Source organism: Pecten maximus, chromosome 18 (genome assembly GCF_902652985.1).
Source record: "Pecten maximus chromosome 18, xPecMax1.1, whole genome shotgun sequence".
NCBI classification, from domain to species: domain Eukaryota; kingdom Metazoa; phylum Mollusca; class Bivalvia; order Pectinida; family Pectinidae; genus Pecten; species Pecten maximus.
This window is the reverse complement of record NC_047032.1, coordinates 15,632,046-15,648,582: the sequence shown is the minus strand read 5'-3', so window position 1 is coordinate 15,648,582 and position 16,537 is coordinate 15,632,046. Positions and strand designations below refer to the sequence as shown.

Sequence of the window (16,537 nt, the reverse complement as noted above, 5' to 3'; positions counted from 1 at the left end):
TATTTTTGGTGCTCAGATTTTACGTTTAACCTGTTATAACATGATTTGAGAGAGTTTAAAAAAACAACTTGGTTTGAAAGCAGATTTTATGTTTGAGTATGAGAATGGTTCATGATTACAGGAAGAATGAAGAATTAGGATAATGCCTTATTGAACAACGATAAAACATCTTGTGTGAATTTTCAGAATCCAATACAAACGAGGAAGGTCGTCCTTATGCAATAATCAGGAAGATCCTTATACAGAAACATACACTATTAGTAGTTTACCTGGTACCTAGCATAATGGTGATGCTTTGCAACTTGAATATAAATCAACTTTATCATTAACCCTTTCAACCCTAAGAAACATTAGTGGACTCTGCCATTCATTCATAATATGAAGTCCAATATGGTCAGTAGGGGTGAAAGGGTTAAATAGAACATGTATATAATCAGTCTGAAAATGTGGTGGTTTGTTTCCCTTGTCAGATAAAACACAACAACTATATTTTCAAATGCTCTTTATAATATAAGTAGACAAATGTGATACAAAAGAAAATCCGGATAATTATTATATATGAAATATGGGTAAATAAAATGAAATAAAGTCAAATTGTTAACGATGGCATGGAGAGTCGTTAGGCATTCGTCGGCATTCAACTGTGTTTTCAGGCTGAAACAAAAATAGAAACTGTTAAATATGAACGCTATTACATTGTACCTAGTAAGATCATAATGTAATTTGATACAGTTTCAGAAAGACGAGGACGAATTCTGCAGCAACATAATTATGCAATTTAATGGGACTTATAATAGTACACAATAATGAAAAAACTTTAGTATAAAATGATGAAAATAACTATAGTATACAATAATGAAAATCACTATAGTATACATGTATGAAAAAAACTATAGTGCACAATTGTGAAAATAACTATAGTACACAATTGTGAAAATAACTAGTACACAATTGTGAAAATAACAATAGTACACAATTGTGAAAATAACTAGTACACACTTGTGAAAATAACTAGTACACTATAACGGAAATAACTATAGTAAACAATGATGAAAATGACGTCATCTACAGTATTTATGTGCACTCCTTTTATAATTTTCATAATATTGATGCAAACTAAACGAATAATTAAGCCATTGTGTTAAATCCTGTCTACTTACTGAAAAATGATATTGCAGGTCAATTGGAAATAGAAAGAAGCGATCATCGATACTTCAATTTATGTTATTGATGATACATTTGAACTTAAAGAATACTCTCTAAACTAAAGCGCCCGTCAACTAACCAAAGCGCCAGTCAACTAACTAAAGCACCAGTCAACTAACTAAAGCGCCAGTCAACTAACCAAAGCACCAGTCAACTAACCAAAGCACCAATCAACTAACTAAAGCACCAGTCAACTAACCAAAGCGCCAGTCAACTAACCAAAGTACCAGTCAACTAACTAAAGCACCAGTCAACTAACTAAAGCACCAAAAAATGCCAGTCAACTAACCAAAGCGCCAGTCTTAACAGTATGGCGATATCGAGATGTATTTGGTGTACAGGGTTACATTAGTACTTATATATATTCCATATACAATGTACTTACTACAGGCGCCTCTTGTTATTTTGACGTCGTCTATAGCAATGTCTCCATTGTTTGATCTTCCTTTCCAGCCGACAATGTAGATCTACAACATTTTTTTTTATTAATGAGTCATTGGCATTGTGTAAAACAGAACAACTATATATCTCAACATCCTATCTAACCTGCAAAAAGTCTTTTATATATGATTAAAGGAGACTAATCTGTGTTATAGGTTATATGTTATAGGGCATGGACTGCAAAGGTGTTACTATAACATTTTCAAGCAGGTCAATATCCAATATGTCTGCCTTGACGTCATCAGTATAAAACTTTAAAAGAGCTATTACTCGAAAATCATTTATTATACAGAGTTAACATAACTTTATTATTTGTAGAAAATTTACTACTTATCTGCGTTTTTCTTGTTACATCGTTATAGAAAAAAGTGTGTATTTAAAAAGCTTGCTAAGGGGTCAAGTTCGTCTAAATTAAAAAAAATGTTTCATTTCTCATTTTTCCACTCTCTTTTTTTTGTGAAAAAATAATTCATAGATCTATACAGTATGTCATTCCGATGATTTTGATGTCTTTAGTTTTTCAGTTTAACATCTGCCGTTAATTTGATACGTCATATCTTTTGGGTATACCAATCAATTTAAGTTTCTTCCTAAGTTCCACCAGTGAGATTCATCACAAGCTTTTATAAAATGACAATGAGGTGGTCATGATCAAGAATTGCATTTTTGGGGTCAGTCCGAAATCCTATATGACGGTCATGACGTCATACCAAAAACGTTTCAAATGACCATAACTCAAAAAGTATTCATTATACAGAGGTCATGTAATTATGTTATTCGTATTGCGTCTGGGGCTAACTTTTTTTTCCACACAAATTTTCAGGTCAAAGGTCAGATAAAGATGGTCGGTATGGGGTCAAAAGTCACCAACCTTTCAACTTTTTATTTTTGAAATATCTGCAGCATGCTTGGACGAAAGGCTACCAAGTTTATACAAATAAATGCCCTTGACCTATATTCAAGGTCACAGGGGTCAAATAGACTAAAATCTTGAAATGACTTCTCAATAACCAAGTGGCCCAGGGATATGATATTGGGATCTTTAGCAGGCTGTTTTGAAGAGCTACCAATTTGTTCCAATGAACGACTTTTACCTCCTTCATTTTAAAAGGGGTCAAATAGACTTAAATTTTACCCGACTTCTTCACCAGAGACCCGATATTGGGTCTGTAACAAACCGGAATGTATAGGTTCGTTGATATGGATGTCCTGTCATAATGGTCATTACTGTCTTCAGTTTGTAAAAATGTAAAAGGTGTGAAAAAACTGTAAAATAGTCCATGACAATTATAATCATTGATTTTTTCCCCTTTTAGTGTGTTTGGTTTTTATTTTTTAACTTAATAGTGTTGATATATTTGTACTCAATAATTACGGATACTTACTAGTATTTAACGTCTGTCTCGCTTGGTCAGGTATATATATATACTCAATGTCTTTATTAGGTACATACACACAGAGATATTAGTTATTTGAAACTGTTTAATGTTCATGCCATTAAATCGAGGACACGTAGTAATTATGTATCAATGTCCGTTTTGTCTCGTTCCGAATTAATGAGATATATAAAACTCCCAACATATTTGGTTTATATTAAAACAATTGTATCATAACAACAGGTTATACACCTGGTCGCATTGTCTTCATTAACCTATTACAAGGTTAAAGATCAAAGGCAACCCGTTCAAGCAATGAACAGTGGTTTTAAAGTTGTAATAGTCGATATGGCAGCAAGATGTATGGTGGGCAAATAACGGGTTCCCATGCTACATTTGCCAATCATACATCTTGCTGCCATATCGACTATAACAACATTAAAACTACTGTTCAATACTTATATTAGCATTGTCTTAACATTATCGTCAACTTAGAAAAAAAAATAAACCAACATAAAAAATCCCACCTTTTTTAATGTCACATGACCCACTGGGTGTTATAGCCTGAGGCACTGGGTGTTATAGGCATGTGGTGGCAACTGCCTCTTAGCATTGTGTCAATGGGGAAATGCGGAGTAAATGTAAATATTCTGCAATGAACGCATATGAAAGGGGAAATTCTTTTCCTGAATGCGTTTTCTATTTTCACGTATACCATACCGACGAATAACGGCCAGCTGGTAGAGATATTGTTGCCGTGTTCCAAACGTCACCCTGGTTGCCATTCTCTGACCATAAGAATTCAAATGGATTGGGTGAAGAGGCGTAAACTTCGAGAAAATATGGTCGTCCTCTCATGTGGTACTTAAATGTCAGGCACTTTTCATCAACTGCCAAAATAAAGAAGGTATTTTTTATCTGAAGGTACCGTTATTCTTTTATTTTGCCTGCATAATATTGACTGAATTCAACAGGTAAGTTCAATGATAAATTGGCGTAACATTGTACCTGACATATTAACTATAGTACTACAGTACTGAAAATCCTACTACAATATATGTCTCGACTTACATATTCATTACAGTATAAATGCGACTGGAAATTCAAATCTTTACCTTCGGTTCAACATCACAAAGTGCATTTGACACATTGTGCTAGTGATTACATATATAACAAAGTAACACAAATGAGGAAGGAAGACAGCTTGATATATCTTGGCATATTCATATATTTATATATAAACAAAAAAGATTCAACATGACAAACAATTACAATAATTAACGCTAGCGCTTTTAGGCCTTCCCGGCCATCTTCAGGTGTTTGATTTATTACCTAGCAACCATATACAAATAGACAAATATATAAAAGAAAAATCTATGTTATAAAGCAAAGCCGAACCAATAAATATGCTTGCTAGAACAAACACTGACCTTAGTTCCAAACCAACGAATGAACATCTGATATTGATAAAATATCGCGGTTCTAGATATCATTTTTGTCTTAACGTTCTTTAATGCTTTTATTTAATATTAATGAACAATACAATGTAAAATAAAACAACAACAACAAAAAAACATCAATAATCATATTTCCTGAGGTCTCATTTTCAGTGTACTTATGTGATATTGTTTATTTGTAGTGGATTATAGCAAGCGCAAGTGTTCCTGTATATACACATTATTAATATAGTATAGACATTATTAATCTGAAAGTTTAGAGTTTAGAGGATCAATAATCTTTTCCTTTGTAAAAATAGTATGATAGTTTTTGGTGCTATCAGTTAATCTAGTCAGAAACACATCTAAATACAATCAATGATACATTATTATGGTACGCTTTCATGGCCAATAGCCGTAGAATAGGGGCCGAGAATATGTTAGATTTATACTCTATTAACACCTTTTGTACATTCCTTTCAACGAAAAAACTATGGTGTCCTTAGAAAAACAAAAACATAAGCATATTTCAATAAAAGAAATTAAGGACATAAAAACTTGTTCAAGACGATATTTTTGATCGTTGTAAAATGTAAATGTAAAATGTGTTTGCTCTACTTGAAGAATGTTATATATATTATGAATGAGTAAGAAATGCTAAATCATTTATTAGAAACGGTGTTGGCCTCATTCGTGTATTAAGGACATAAAAAACTTGTTCAAGACGATATTTTTGATCGTTGTAAAATGTAAATGTAAAATGTGTTTGCTCTACTTGAAGAATGTTATCTATATTATGAATGAGTAAGAAATGCTAAATCATTTATTAGAAGCGGTGTTGGCCTCATTCGTATGTAACATCCTTCCTGAGAAACAAGAAAGGTTTATGTGAGTAAATCACTCCTTCACATGAAAGTTTGATACTTACCTGGTAAATCACGTCCAATAAGCATAGCGTAGGTGTTACGCGACATTTCTCTGGCATCTATGTAAGCATACCTGTCACCATCGATTGCGCTACTTGGACCTGTATTGGGATTGGGTGTCGACCCCTGTTACACACCAAAACAAAACAGATTAAGGATAATGACTGCTTATCAATATTACATAGCTTTATATATTGCTGAATATATACAATATGCGTTTGGTTCAAACAGTATTTATACAAGTGGAATAAGTACATATGAAAAAATGCATACAAAATATGATGTTGGAACAAGTACATAAAGCGTACTTATGCTAGGCCGTCTCATCAAATAATCAACCGCTGAAATTCCAAATACTTTTTTACATTGACAGCTAATGAGAAATAGAGTGGGGCATACGATTCGATAATCTGATGGAAAGCTCCAAACCAAACGTCGCTACATTTTGTATGTATATATTAGATCCCATGACAATCATTTCCTTACTGAAGTTTCTTTCCAATCAGAGAAGTCATCATATAATCCATTTTGGGTGTCCGCGAAATTCACTCCCTGGGTCAGTCCACAGTTTGATTCATTTAGCTCAAAGGAGCAGGTCAGGATGTTTGCCTCTATAATAACAAGTTTTTTAAAGATGTTATCGATAATCTTAAAACAAACGTTGTAATATGAAAACACTAGGATAGTCTCCGAATTAGCGGGGAATATGCACTAGTAATAACTACACGTGTGTGTTCATTATTCGATTTCACACTCCCTTGATTACATGTCGCATATCAAGTCGTAAAATCATGGAGGCTGCAATATTTAATTCAGTTGAAGAATTGTCGACTGCTTGCTTAAGCAGACATATGGTTATGGTCAGTTGAATTGGACATGCAAACAAAATCCTTATTATGATCGAAATCGATATATGAAGATTGACATGGACACTATTTTATATATTACAAAGGGTGTTACCGAAGCTTAAACGTCTTCTGTTTATCGACGACATCCGATTAAATATAATGCTGCAAAACTAGAAACAATTATCAAGGGATAAAGAAAAATAAAACTTGATATAAAGGATGAACGAATTCAAATAAATTCTATTGTTCTGAATTAGTGCTGTTTGTGTAAATATTACATAAGTGTAATGAACTATAATGAGAATCATTCGTTCTTACCCTCATTTTCACAAATGTCTCCCGTGAAACCAAGGCCACAATTACACGTAAAACTTCCGTCAGATTCTGGTGCGCATGTGCCCCCGTTTTGACAAGGGTTAGGGAGGCATGGATCTACAACTTAAAATGGACATATTGATTATAATGAATAATGATACAGCAGTGGCATTTAAACTATACGGGAAGGCAATGTCACTGATAGTGAACACCAAACAAGAGAACATGTATAATACAAAACATAACCCAAAGATCCTAAATATATGTTTTAATAAAACAATCATTATTGGTGAAAGCAAAACCCTAGTCTTGAGGAAAATATTTATCAGTTGCTGGTATAAACTACGGACACATTTTACATGTTTTCAGCTTTGTGAAAATAAACCATAAATGGTAATGGAAACTTTGTTTTCATTTTAAAAGGGTGTTACGGAAGCGTAAATGTCTTCTTTTTATCGACGACATCTGATTAAATATAATGCTGCAAAACTAAAAAGCAATTATCAAGGGATAAAGAAAAATAAAACTTGATATAAAGGATGTACGAATGAACTTAGAAAATTTTTGTTCTGAACCAGTGTTGTTTGTGTAAATATTACATCGGTGTAATAACTACAGCGAGAATCATTCGTTCTTACCCTCATTTTCACAATTGGCTCCCGTGAAACCAAGGAGACAAGCACACGTAAAACTTCCGTCAGATTCCGGTGCACATGTGCCACCGTTTTGACAAGGGTTGGGGATGCATGGATCTAAAATTAACAATTGACATGCTAATGATAATGAATAATAATACAATATTGATACACACATATATACTGAAACGAAAAAGAAACGCAACATGGAAAATTGTGATTAATTTTGTATTAAATATACATATCTGTATAAAAATCGCGGAAATAAACATGCACCCTGCCTAACACCCATACCAATCTTCAAAATCACCCAAGTGTGACTAGAGACCTATGCACTTCCGGCGCGGTAAAAACATCAAAAACCGTGCCTGTACAAACATATGCGTTCTTTTTTCATTCAAACCAGTATCAATTCATCACTAACATTGAGCCACATCATCGCCAATACTTTTGCAAACAATAATTCCTTTTACAATTATGCCACGGTTATCAAAGGTTGATAGAGGACGTGCTATAGCGATGCTTCTGGCAGGGAACACGCAACTTCACGTCGCTCGACAATTCAGAGTTCACAAATCGACTATTAGTCGATTAGTTTCACGTCTTAACGCAACAGGAAGAGTCGATGACCAGCCGAGATCAGGACGTCCACGCGTAACGTCGCGACGTCAAGACCGGGTTCTTAGGTTGGCACACCTGCGTAACAGGAGATTAACGGCCGCTGAAACGGCAAGGAATACGATTGGTAATCATAACCGTCGAATTCATCCCCAAACAGTGATCAACAGACTGCGTGAGGCTAATTTGCGTGCAAGGCGACAGTACGTTGGTTTACCACTAACACCGCAACGTCGAGCACGTCGTATGCAATGGGCAACGGCACATATGCCCAGACGTTTTCCTATGAGACGTTGGAGGTCTATGCTCTTCACCGATGAATCTCGATTCACGTTATTTCGAGCAGATGGCCGTCAACGTGTGTACCGGCGTCGAGGCGAACGTTTTGCTGACGCCTGTGTTTTGGAACACGACCGATTTGGGGGTGGATCAGTTATGGTTTGGGCGGGAATCTCCCATGGTTTGAAGACGCCTTTGGTGATAGTCAATGGGAATTTAACGGCCGTACGCTATCGGGATGAGATCCTTAGGCCCCATGTTGTGCCGTTTGTTAGGCAGCATCATCTAACCTTTCAGCAAGATAACGCGAGACCACACGTTGCAAGAGTCTGTAGAGACTTTCTTGCGACACAGAACATTGTTCCTATAGATTGGCCTCCATATAGCCCCGACCTGTCCCCAATCGAGCATTTGTGGGATGAATTAGACAGAAGAATTCGAAATCGCCGTAACCCCCCAAATACCCTCCCTCAGTTAGCAAATGCACTCGTCCAAGAATGGAATAACATTCCAATACGGAAAGTCAATGCCCTGATGAACTCAATGCAACAAAGAATTAGAGATGTGATAACTGTTCGAGGAGGACACACACGATATTAGGGCACGGTTTCAAAACTGCTGCCATTTCAACTTGGATTCACGTAGGGTACTACCAATCATGACCTTCTAGCAAAGTGACCTGTTCTTAAAAATCTCTAAACATTTAAAGGATGTTACATCAATATTCAATATTAACTATTACATATGAAATTTAAACATAATGCTCACAAGTATTATTTTATTAAACCTACAATTTGAAGTTGCGTTTCTTTTTCGTTTCAGTATATATACAATGTCTTGCACTGTATGTAATTTAACATATAGTGTTATATATATGACATATTGTTTTCATCCATCAATACATGTACATGATGATACAGTTACTTCAAGAATGTTTTGTATGAATCATATCTGTTTGCATTGAAGTGTTACTTTGCCTACAAAATTTGAATATTCTACATCCAGAATTTGAATGTCGAGCCAACATTCAGCATTTGATATTCAACATTCAAAATCCGAAAATATTGAATTTGAATAAATATTACATTGTCTTTTTATATCATTATATTTATGTTTACGTGTTCAGAATCGGCCCCATGAACTCCTACCGATAGCCAACGTCTTTCAATATTCGTTGAAATTATGTTATACATGTACATGTAGCAATTATTTGACTTTTGATCAAATATATATACTTGCATTCTGATTATAATATAGGCTTGATCTCCAATAAATCAATTTACTGCTTATAACAGTGAAATGATTATATACGATACTCTCCGCCATCATTAAACTGCAGAATAACGTCTCAAAATGGGCAAAAAATAATCCAACCTATTTTGGAAACTTGTCTTAACAAACAAGATTTTCAGCGCCAATGGACTATACATTCTGGATGATATTCCATAAAAGAAACAGATGCTGAGAGATGTGAACTTTGTGATCCAAATAAATATTTTTAGGCAATAGACATAAACACAACACTTAACCATAAAATAATGACAACATTATCGCCGCGGATACAAAGCAACAAATTAGTATCGCTTTCAAAGCATTCATTACAGGTAAACAAAAACTACAATATGAAATAAAATGAATATACATGAACACACCTGTTTCAGCACAGGTGGGGCCTCTGAACCCTGCTGAACAGGTACATGTAAAATTCCGACTTGTTCCGGTACAGGTTCCACCGTTATCACAGGGATTGGTATCGCATATATCTGTAATAGAGAACACGATCAATTAAAGGAGGGTTGCCAACTTGGGACTTTCTGGGGCCAATCAGTGATAAGGCTAATATAATATAACTATTGTACCTTCATCATTTACTTACTCAAGCTCGAGCACGTTCCCAATGTTAGCTCGATATTATCGATTGATACCCGTCTGCCTCTTCCAATCCATGCAGCGATTACCAACTGCAATATTGAAAGTTCAATTAAAAAACTAATACAAAATTTAAAGGCGATTCTTAAGTATATAAGTATTTTTCTTTTAACTGTGATTTACAGATAAAGCATTACGTTTTATTCTAATTTCACTAGCAATTAGTTTGCACATTTTTTACTATTGATACTGTTGAGAAAGATGACCGAATACGGTATGTAATCAAGCATAATATGCCGACAATGGGAAGTGTAGTTTACGATCACGCTGGTGCAGGTACGTAAATACGTCCATATTCAAGCTTGACCAGGTGTAGACAATATACCGATTGTAGTCACGCACGGCCGAACATAAACACTTCATATTCACAACACCATTATGGATTCTGTTCATCGACATCCCTTAACTGTTTATCAATTGTAACGAAGTTGGCAACTAAGACTCTGTCTGATCTGATCATACGAGGATCCCACTTTTCAAGTTAAATTTCTGCATATCTATTTTTTATCTTAGGAAATCGATTTGTTTTTCGAAATAACTACAGTAAGCGTTATAGATATTGCAAAGTTTCCTCACGGGTAAGATGACAGAATATATATACATATATATGTAGTTGTTTTGATGAAATTCGTGGATAAAGTATTCTTAAACCATCAATCAAGATACTTTGTCTGAATTTTAACGCGAACATGCAGTAAGATTCTCGCCTTAGCTACATTGTATTCAATTTTGACCTCACAAAAAATTCAGATCACGATAATTTTAATCATATATAATTGATCAGGTAAAATAAGAAATTTCAAAGACAACAGCGAATACTGAGATTATATTCCAACGAGGACAAAATAGCTACAACATACCGATTTCCTTGGAGACCATTGAAAAATGCAAAAAGAGTAGGTGTTCAGAATGGTTAATATTAAGTGGTGCAGTAAATGTTTAAAACCTCTTTTTCTGTAACATCCACTTCCGCATACAACCACGTTCGAAGCTCGACATTTCCGTCTGACTCCCAGACACGTGTATATTCATCATTTCCTGGCTGAAGTTCATAGATATCAAGATAGCCACCTCTCCTATTCATTTGATAGTAAAACGACAGGCACCGGTCTTCATCTACATCAGAAAAACACAAGAGAAACCGCCATGTAAACAAATCGTATATGTAACTGAAGATAGAAACACCTATAGACAAACAAGGTGAAACGTGAAAAAGTACACGGACGTTTTCTTTACCGGAACAAATTGGAATTACGTGTCAAGAAAATAAAATCATAAAGATATTGTGTTAAGGAGTGTACAACTGACACGGAAGTGAGTAACGTTGCCATCTTTATACATTTAAGTGATGAAACTGTGGTTTCACAGGCAGACACCGAATTTTGTCGAATTAAAGAAAGACATTCAAGTTTAGAATTATAACAAATTCATCCAATATGATTACAGGCTGACAACAAATACAATAAAGTGATATATCACGTATACTATAATATTTCTGAAATCATCCCACTAACCAGATGTTTTACCAAAAATACACGATATATGATTTGATAGCAAACGAGTTTTTATACCTGTTTCCACTTCAGTAATAAGTCCGGCATACCCAAACGAACCAGAAGCTCTCGCAGTAGAATATCTGACGCCCTCCTGCGCTGCACTTGGTCCTCTGGTTGAACTTCCCTAAGCGATGGAGACGGGAATTATGATGTTATTGTACATAATACGCTTGTATTTCACGATTAACTTTTAAAGAATTGGTCTGCTAAATTATACTGTTCTTATTTTAGAGCTTTTTTGCGTTGATATTTTATTTTTATTTTTGTATGGCTGCGCAATAATGATTTACATTTTAAAATGTACGGGTATAGGACTTTGCGAATTACTAGTAAAACATTGCAAGGGACATTGATACAATAGATTAGTAACATGGACCGTTACCTTGACCCGAAAACCCTGAAACTCGAACTTGATCTGTAGCTACTTATACCGAAGTTATATACCAACTTCCACCACAAATATACCTTGAAGTGCGACTGAGAAAAGTACGGAAAGCTGAGTGGACGGACTGACAAACTGACTTACCGCCGGACGGACAGACGGACGGGGAGGAAGCCTATAGTCCCCCCGGTTTCACCGGTAGCGGACTAATGACTAGACGTATAGTTGGTGCTAAAATCAATCTCTCAACTTGATTGTTGGACGGATTACCATTTATTTTAATAAATAGTAATTTGTTTTTGATGTTATCATAAAATTTCATTGATTAATGCATACGCAAAAATTCTTCTTTTGCGGATAGTGTATCTTTTTGCTGCATTTCACCTTTAACGGTAAACTTTTATAGCAATATTTAGCAACATCAATATAATGGCCGCTTGTACTATAATATTGATTTTTTATATGTATTCCTAAGATATTTTTCCATATTAAATCAAGTAAATATATCTCACTTCTACGATGACCCAGTCATATCTATCGATGTCAGTATTGTCAAACGGACAGTCAGACTCTCCATCCTCAAAGGTACATTTCGTCATACCAGCAACTGGAAAGACATAAGATGATTTATTACACATGAATGTGTTGCCGCTAAATACTAGTTTGGAACGAGTTCGGCAGATTAAGACCTCTTTTTTTCACGAAAGCACAATTAAAAAAAGCTGTGTGTAGTATGCTTTATGTCTTAAAATCTTCCATATACTTTATTTTCAACGGAAATTGAAATACACTGCAATGGCCTTTGGCTCCTTGTATTTTAGAAATAATCCTATTTGGACCGTATTTGGTTTGGAGGTCTCCCTCATCTTTTTAGGTCGAAATGGGTATGTGCCTCTTATCGATCCCAGTGAAAGTGTCATTTGTATTTTTCCCTATAAAGTACTGTATATATATAGTTATGAACTGTAATATAATAGTGCATTATTTTCTATTAAGTATAATGACGAGTTAACAAAACTTTTGATTTCTTAAGATTCTCCAGATTATCTTAGAGTAAGGTACGATCCAACAACGATATCATATTTATTGTCTATATCAGCACTTTTAATTAAAGACCGGTTTTGTTTACTAATCAAACGCACCAGCGAACCAGAGTCGCATAGAAGTTTGATAAATGTTGTGATGGATAGTCAGAGGACAAGTGTTTATCTGTTTTGTTAGTGTTTTGGTCCATTCCCCCCTTATTTTTAGAGCTAGACAAAGACTACATGTACATGTATTGATTAGGTGCATCTTTGTAACTATAGAATGCAAGGTTTAACAATATTGTCTCCCAAATACCAGGGTCTTGGTGACACAACTAAACAAAGAGATGTATTTGAATACTTTAAAAACAATTTTTTTTTCTGTCTACAAGATACACATTTTACGGCAGAAATATCATAGCATAATTAAATGCTGGGTAAAAGGTGTTTAGTTCTTTAAGTGAATGTTTACATTCAAATGAAAGGCTTACTGCTTGTATCACATGTAGATCCCGTAAACCCGCTTGGACATTGACAGCTGAATGTTGATCCAACTGTGGAACAACTCCCTCCATTTGCACATGGGTTGGTATTACATTGAACTGATGAAACAGAAATCAATTACAAAATAAACGCATTCAATTCGAACATGTCTGCAAATGTATGTTAAGAGAACCGCTGACGAAAAAGAAATATTATCAACATAACTATATTTTTATTTTCTTGTTGAAACTGAATAATCATTATATCTTCAATTAGCTTTTAACTGGGTGACATTATAAACAAGTCAATATTTTTTTTTATCTCTTCTGAAATTGCCGGACAGGGACAACTTGTGCAACAGTGCATTCCGCACAATTGTACAACACATGCAACTGACCTATTCTCTATTGAAAACAATTTAGACGTCAGTAATGATAACATAACGACATTTTTATGATGTGGGACCATGATTTTCATTCAGTAAAATTGCTATCCGTGATTGCAGTCATACAAGTAGGGAAAAAGGAATTGCAAATATGTGTGAATATCTTCATCGAGTTTCATGATATATACTATATTACAATATGTGTTTATGTTAATGAAACTGATTGCGCTAGTTGATCAATTAATCATGATATTCACAAGCAATCAACTGATGTAGAATTTATCTGTTTCTTCATTATATTAAATATTGCATGTACGCTGATGTTATATTTTGTGTTAAGATATCCTGAGACTGAAGACATTTAATTTGATTGTACTAAAGGCACAAATAATAATTACCTGCGGAATCGCAGGTATGGACACGAACTAAAGTCAATAAGTCATGAGTACCCGTTTCAAAGTTGAATTTTGTCATTGTTCAATTGAATTGAGACGTGACATTGCACGTTGCGAAAATCTTGGAGGATAAACACCAAAAACAACACCTGTGCAAAAGACCCACAAGGAATTCACATCTTTTGTCAACATTTTAGGTTTTTTGTTCATCACGATTGATGTCACGCGTAATTTAACCTACGATACGTTTATCAGCAATGTGATGCTAGTTAATAACAAGAGGCTATTCTATCGTTTTTGGTCAATTAAATGAATGGGACATTCAAATTAAAGGATAAAATAATGTGTCTTACTATTTGTTTCGCATGTAGATCCCGTAAACCCGCTTGGACATTGACAGCTGAATGTTGATCCAACTGTGGAACAACTCCCTCCATTTGCACATGGGTTGGTATTACATTGAACTGATGAAACAGAAATCAATTACAAAATAAACGCATTCAATTCGAACATGTCTGCAAATGTATGTTAAGAGAACCGCTGACGAAAAAGAAATATTATCAACATAACTATATTTTTATTTTCTTGTTGAAACTGAATAATCATTATATCTTCAATTAGCTTTTAACTGGGTGACATTATAAACAAGTCAATATTTTTTTTATCTCTTCTGAAATTGCCGGACAGGGACAACTTGTGCAACAGTGCATTCCGCACAATTGTACAACACATGCAACTGACCTATTCTCTATTGAAAACAATTTAGACGTCAGTAATGATTACATAACGACATTTTTATGATGTGGGACCATGATTTTCATTCAATAAAATTGCTATCCGTGATTGCAGTCATACAAGTAGGGAAAAAGGAATTGCAAATATGTGTGAATATCTTCATCGAGTTTCATGATATATACTATATTACAATATGTGTTTATGTTAATGAAACTGATTGCGCTAGTTGATCAATTAATCATGATATTCACAAGCAATCAACTGATGTAGAATTTATCTGTTTCTTCATTATATTAAATATTGCATGTACGCTGATGTTATATTTTGTGTTAAGATATCCTGAGACTGAAGACATTTAATTTGATTGTACTAAAGGCACAAATAATAATTACCTGCGGAATCGCAGGTATGGACACGAACTAGAGTCAATAAGTCATGAGTACCCGTTTCAAAGTTGAATTTTGTCATTGTTCAATTGAATTGAGACGTGACATTGCACGTTGCGAAAATCTTGGAGGATAAACACCAAAAACAACACCTGTGCAAAAGACCCACAAGGAATTCACATCTTTTGTCAACATTTTAGGTTTTTTGTTCATCACGATTGATGTCACGCGTAATTTAACCTACGATACGTTTATCAGCAATGTGATGCTAGTTAATAACAAGAGGCTATTCTATCGTTTTTGGTCAATTAAATGAATGGGACATTCAAATTGAAGGATAAAATAATGTGTCTTACTATTTGTTTCGCATGTAGATCCCGTAAACCCGCTTGGACATTGACAGCTGAATGTTGATCCAACTGTGGAACAACTCCCTCCATTTGCACATGGGTTGGTATTACATTGAACTGATGAAACAGAAATCAATTACAAAATAAACGCATTCAATTCGAACATGTCTGCAAATGTATGTTAAGAGAACCGCTGACGAAAAAGAAATATTATAAACATAACTATATTTTTATTTTCTTGTTGAAACTGAATAATCATTATATCTTCAATTAGCTTTTAACTGGGTGACATTATAAACAAGTCAATATTTTTTTTATCTCCTCTGAAATTGCTTGACAGGGACAACTTGTGCAACAGTGCATTCCGCACAATTGTACAACACATGCAACTGACCTATTCTCTATTGAAAACAATTTAGACGTCAGTAATGATAACATAACGACATTTTTATGATGTGAGACCATGATTTTCATTCAGTAAAATTGCTATCCGTGATTGCAGTCATACAAGTAGGGAAAAAGGAATTGCAAATATGTGTGAATATCTTCATCGAGTTTCATGATATATACTATATTACAATATGTGTTTATGTTAATGAAACTGATTGCGCTAGTTGATCAATTAATCATGATATTCACAAGCAATCAACTGATGTAGAATTTATCTGTTTCTTCATTATATTAAATATTGCATGTACGCTGATGTTATATTTTGTGTTAAGATATCCTGAGACTGAAGACATTTAATTTGATTGTACTAAAGGCACAAATAATAATTACCTGCGGAATCGCAGGTATGGACACGAACTAAAGTCAATAAGTCATGAGTAC

At 34.5% G+C, this 16,537-nt stretch overlaps 1 protein-coding gene across 1 annotated transcript in view; it reads right to left on the bottom strand.

Moving 5' to 3' along the window:
- Window positions 1–489: 489 nt before the first annotated feature.
- The window catches only part of LOC117316254 (neurogenic locus notch homolog protein 1-like), a 48,412-nt gene continuing 32,364 nt past the window's right edge, over window positions 490–16,537 (bottom strand). Inside the window, exons 23-37 of the mRNA XM_033870793.1 lie at window positions 15,713–15,823; window positions 14,589–14,699; window positions 13,464–13,574; window positions 12,460–12,554; window positions 11,581–11,689; window positions 10,956–11,125; window positions 9,957–10,041; window positions 9,733–9,843; window positions 7,187–7,300; window positions 6,552–6,671; window positions 5,872–5,996; window positions 5,388–5,511; window positions 3,744–3,913; window positions 1,592–1,673; window positions 490–654 (exon numbers count right to left, since the gene is read on the bottom strand). Of these exons, the coding sequence (XP_033726684.1) occupies window positions 650–654; window positions 1,592–1,673; window positions 3,744–3,913; window positions 5,388–5,511; window positions 5,872–5,996; window positions 6,552–6,671; window positions 7,187–7,300; window positions 9,733–9,843; window positions 9,957–10,041; window positions 10,956–11,125; window positions 11,581–11,689; window positions 12,460–12,554; window positions 13,464–13,574; window positions 14,589–14,699; window positions 15,713–15,823 (1,643 nt within the window). The 3' untranslated portion in view covers window positions 490–649. The remainder of the gene's footprint in view (window positions 655–1,591; window positions 1,674–3,743; window positions 3,914–5,387; window positions 5,512–5,871; window positions 5,997–6,551; window positions 6,672–7,186; window positions 7,301–9,732; window positions 9,844–9,956; window positions 10,042–10,955; window positions 11,126–11,580; window positions 11,690–12,459; window positions 12,555–13,463; window positions 13,575–14,588; window positions 14,700–15,712; window positions 15,824–16,537) is intronic.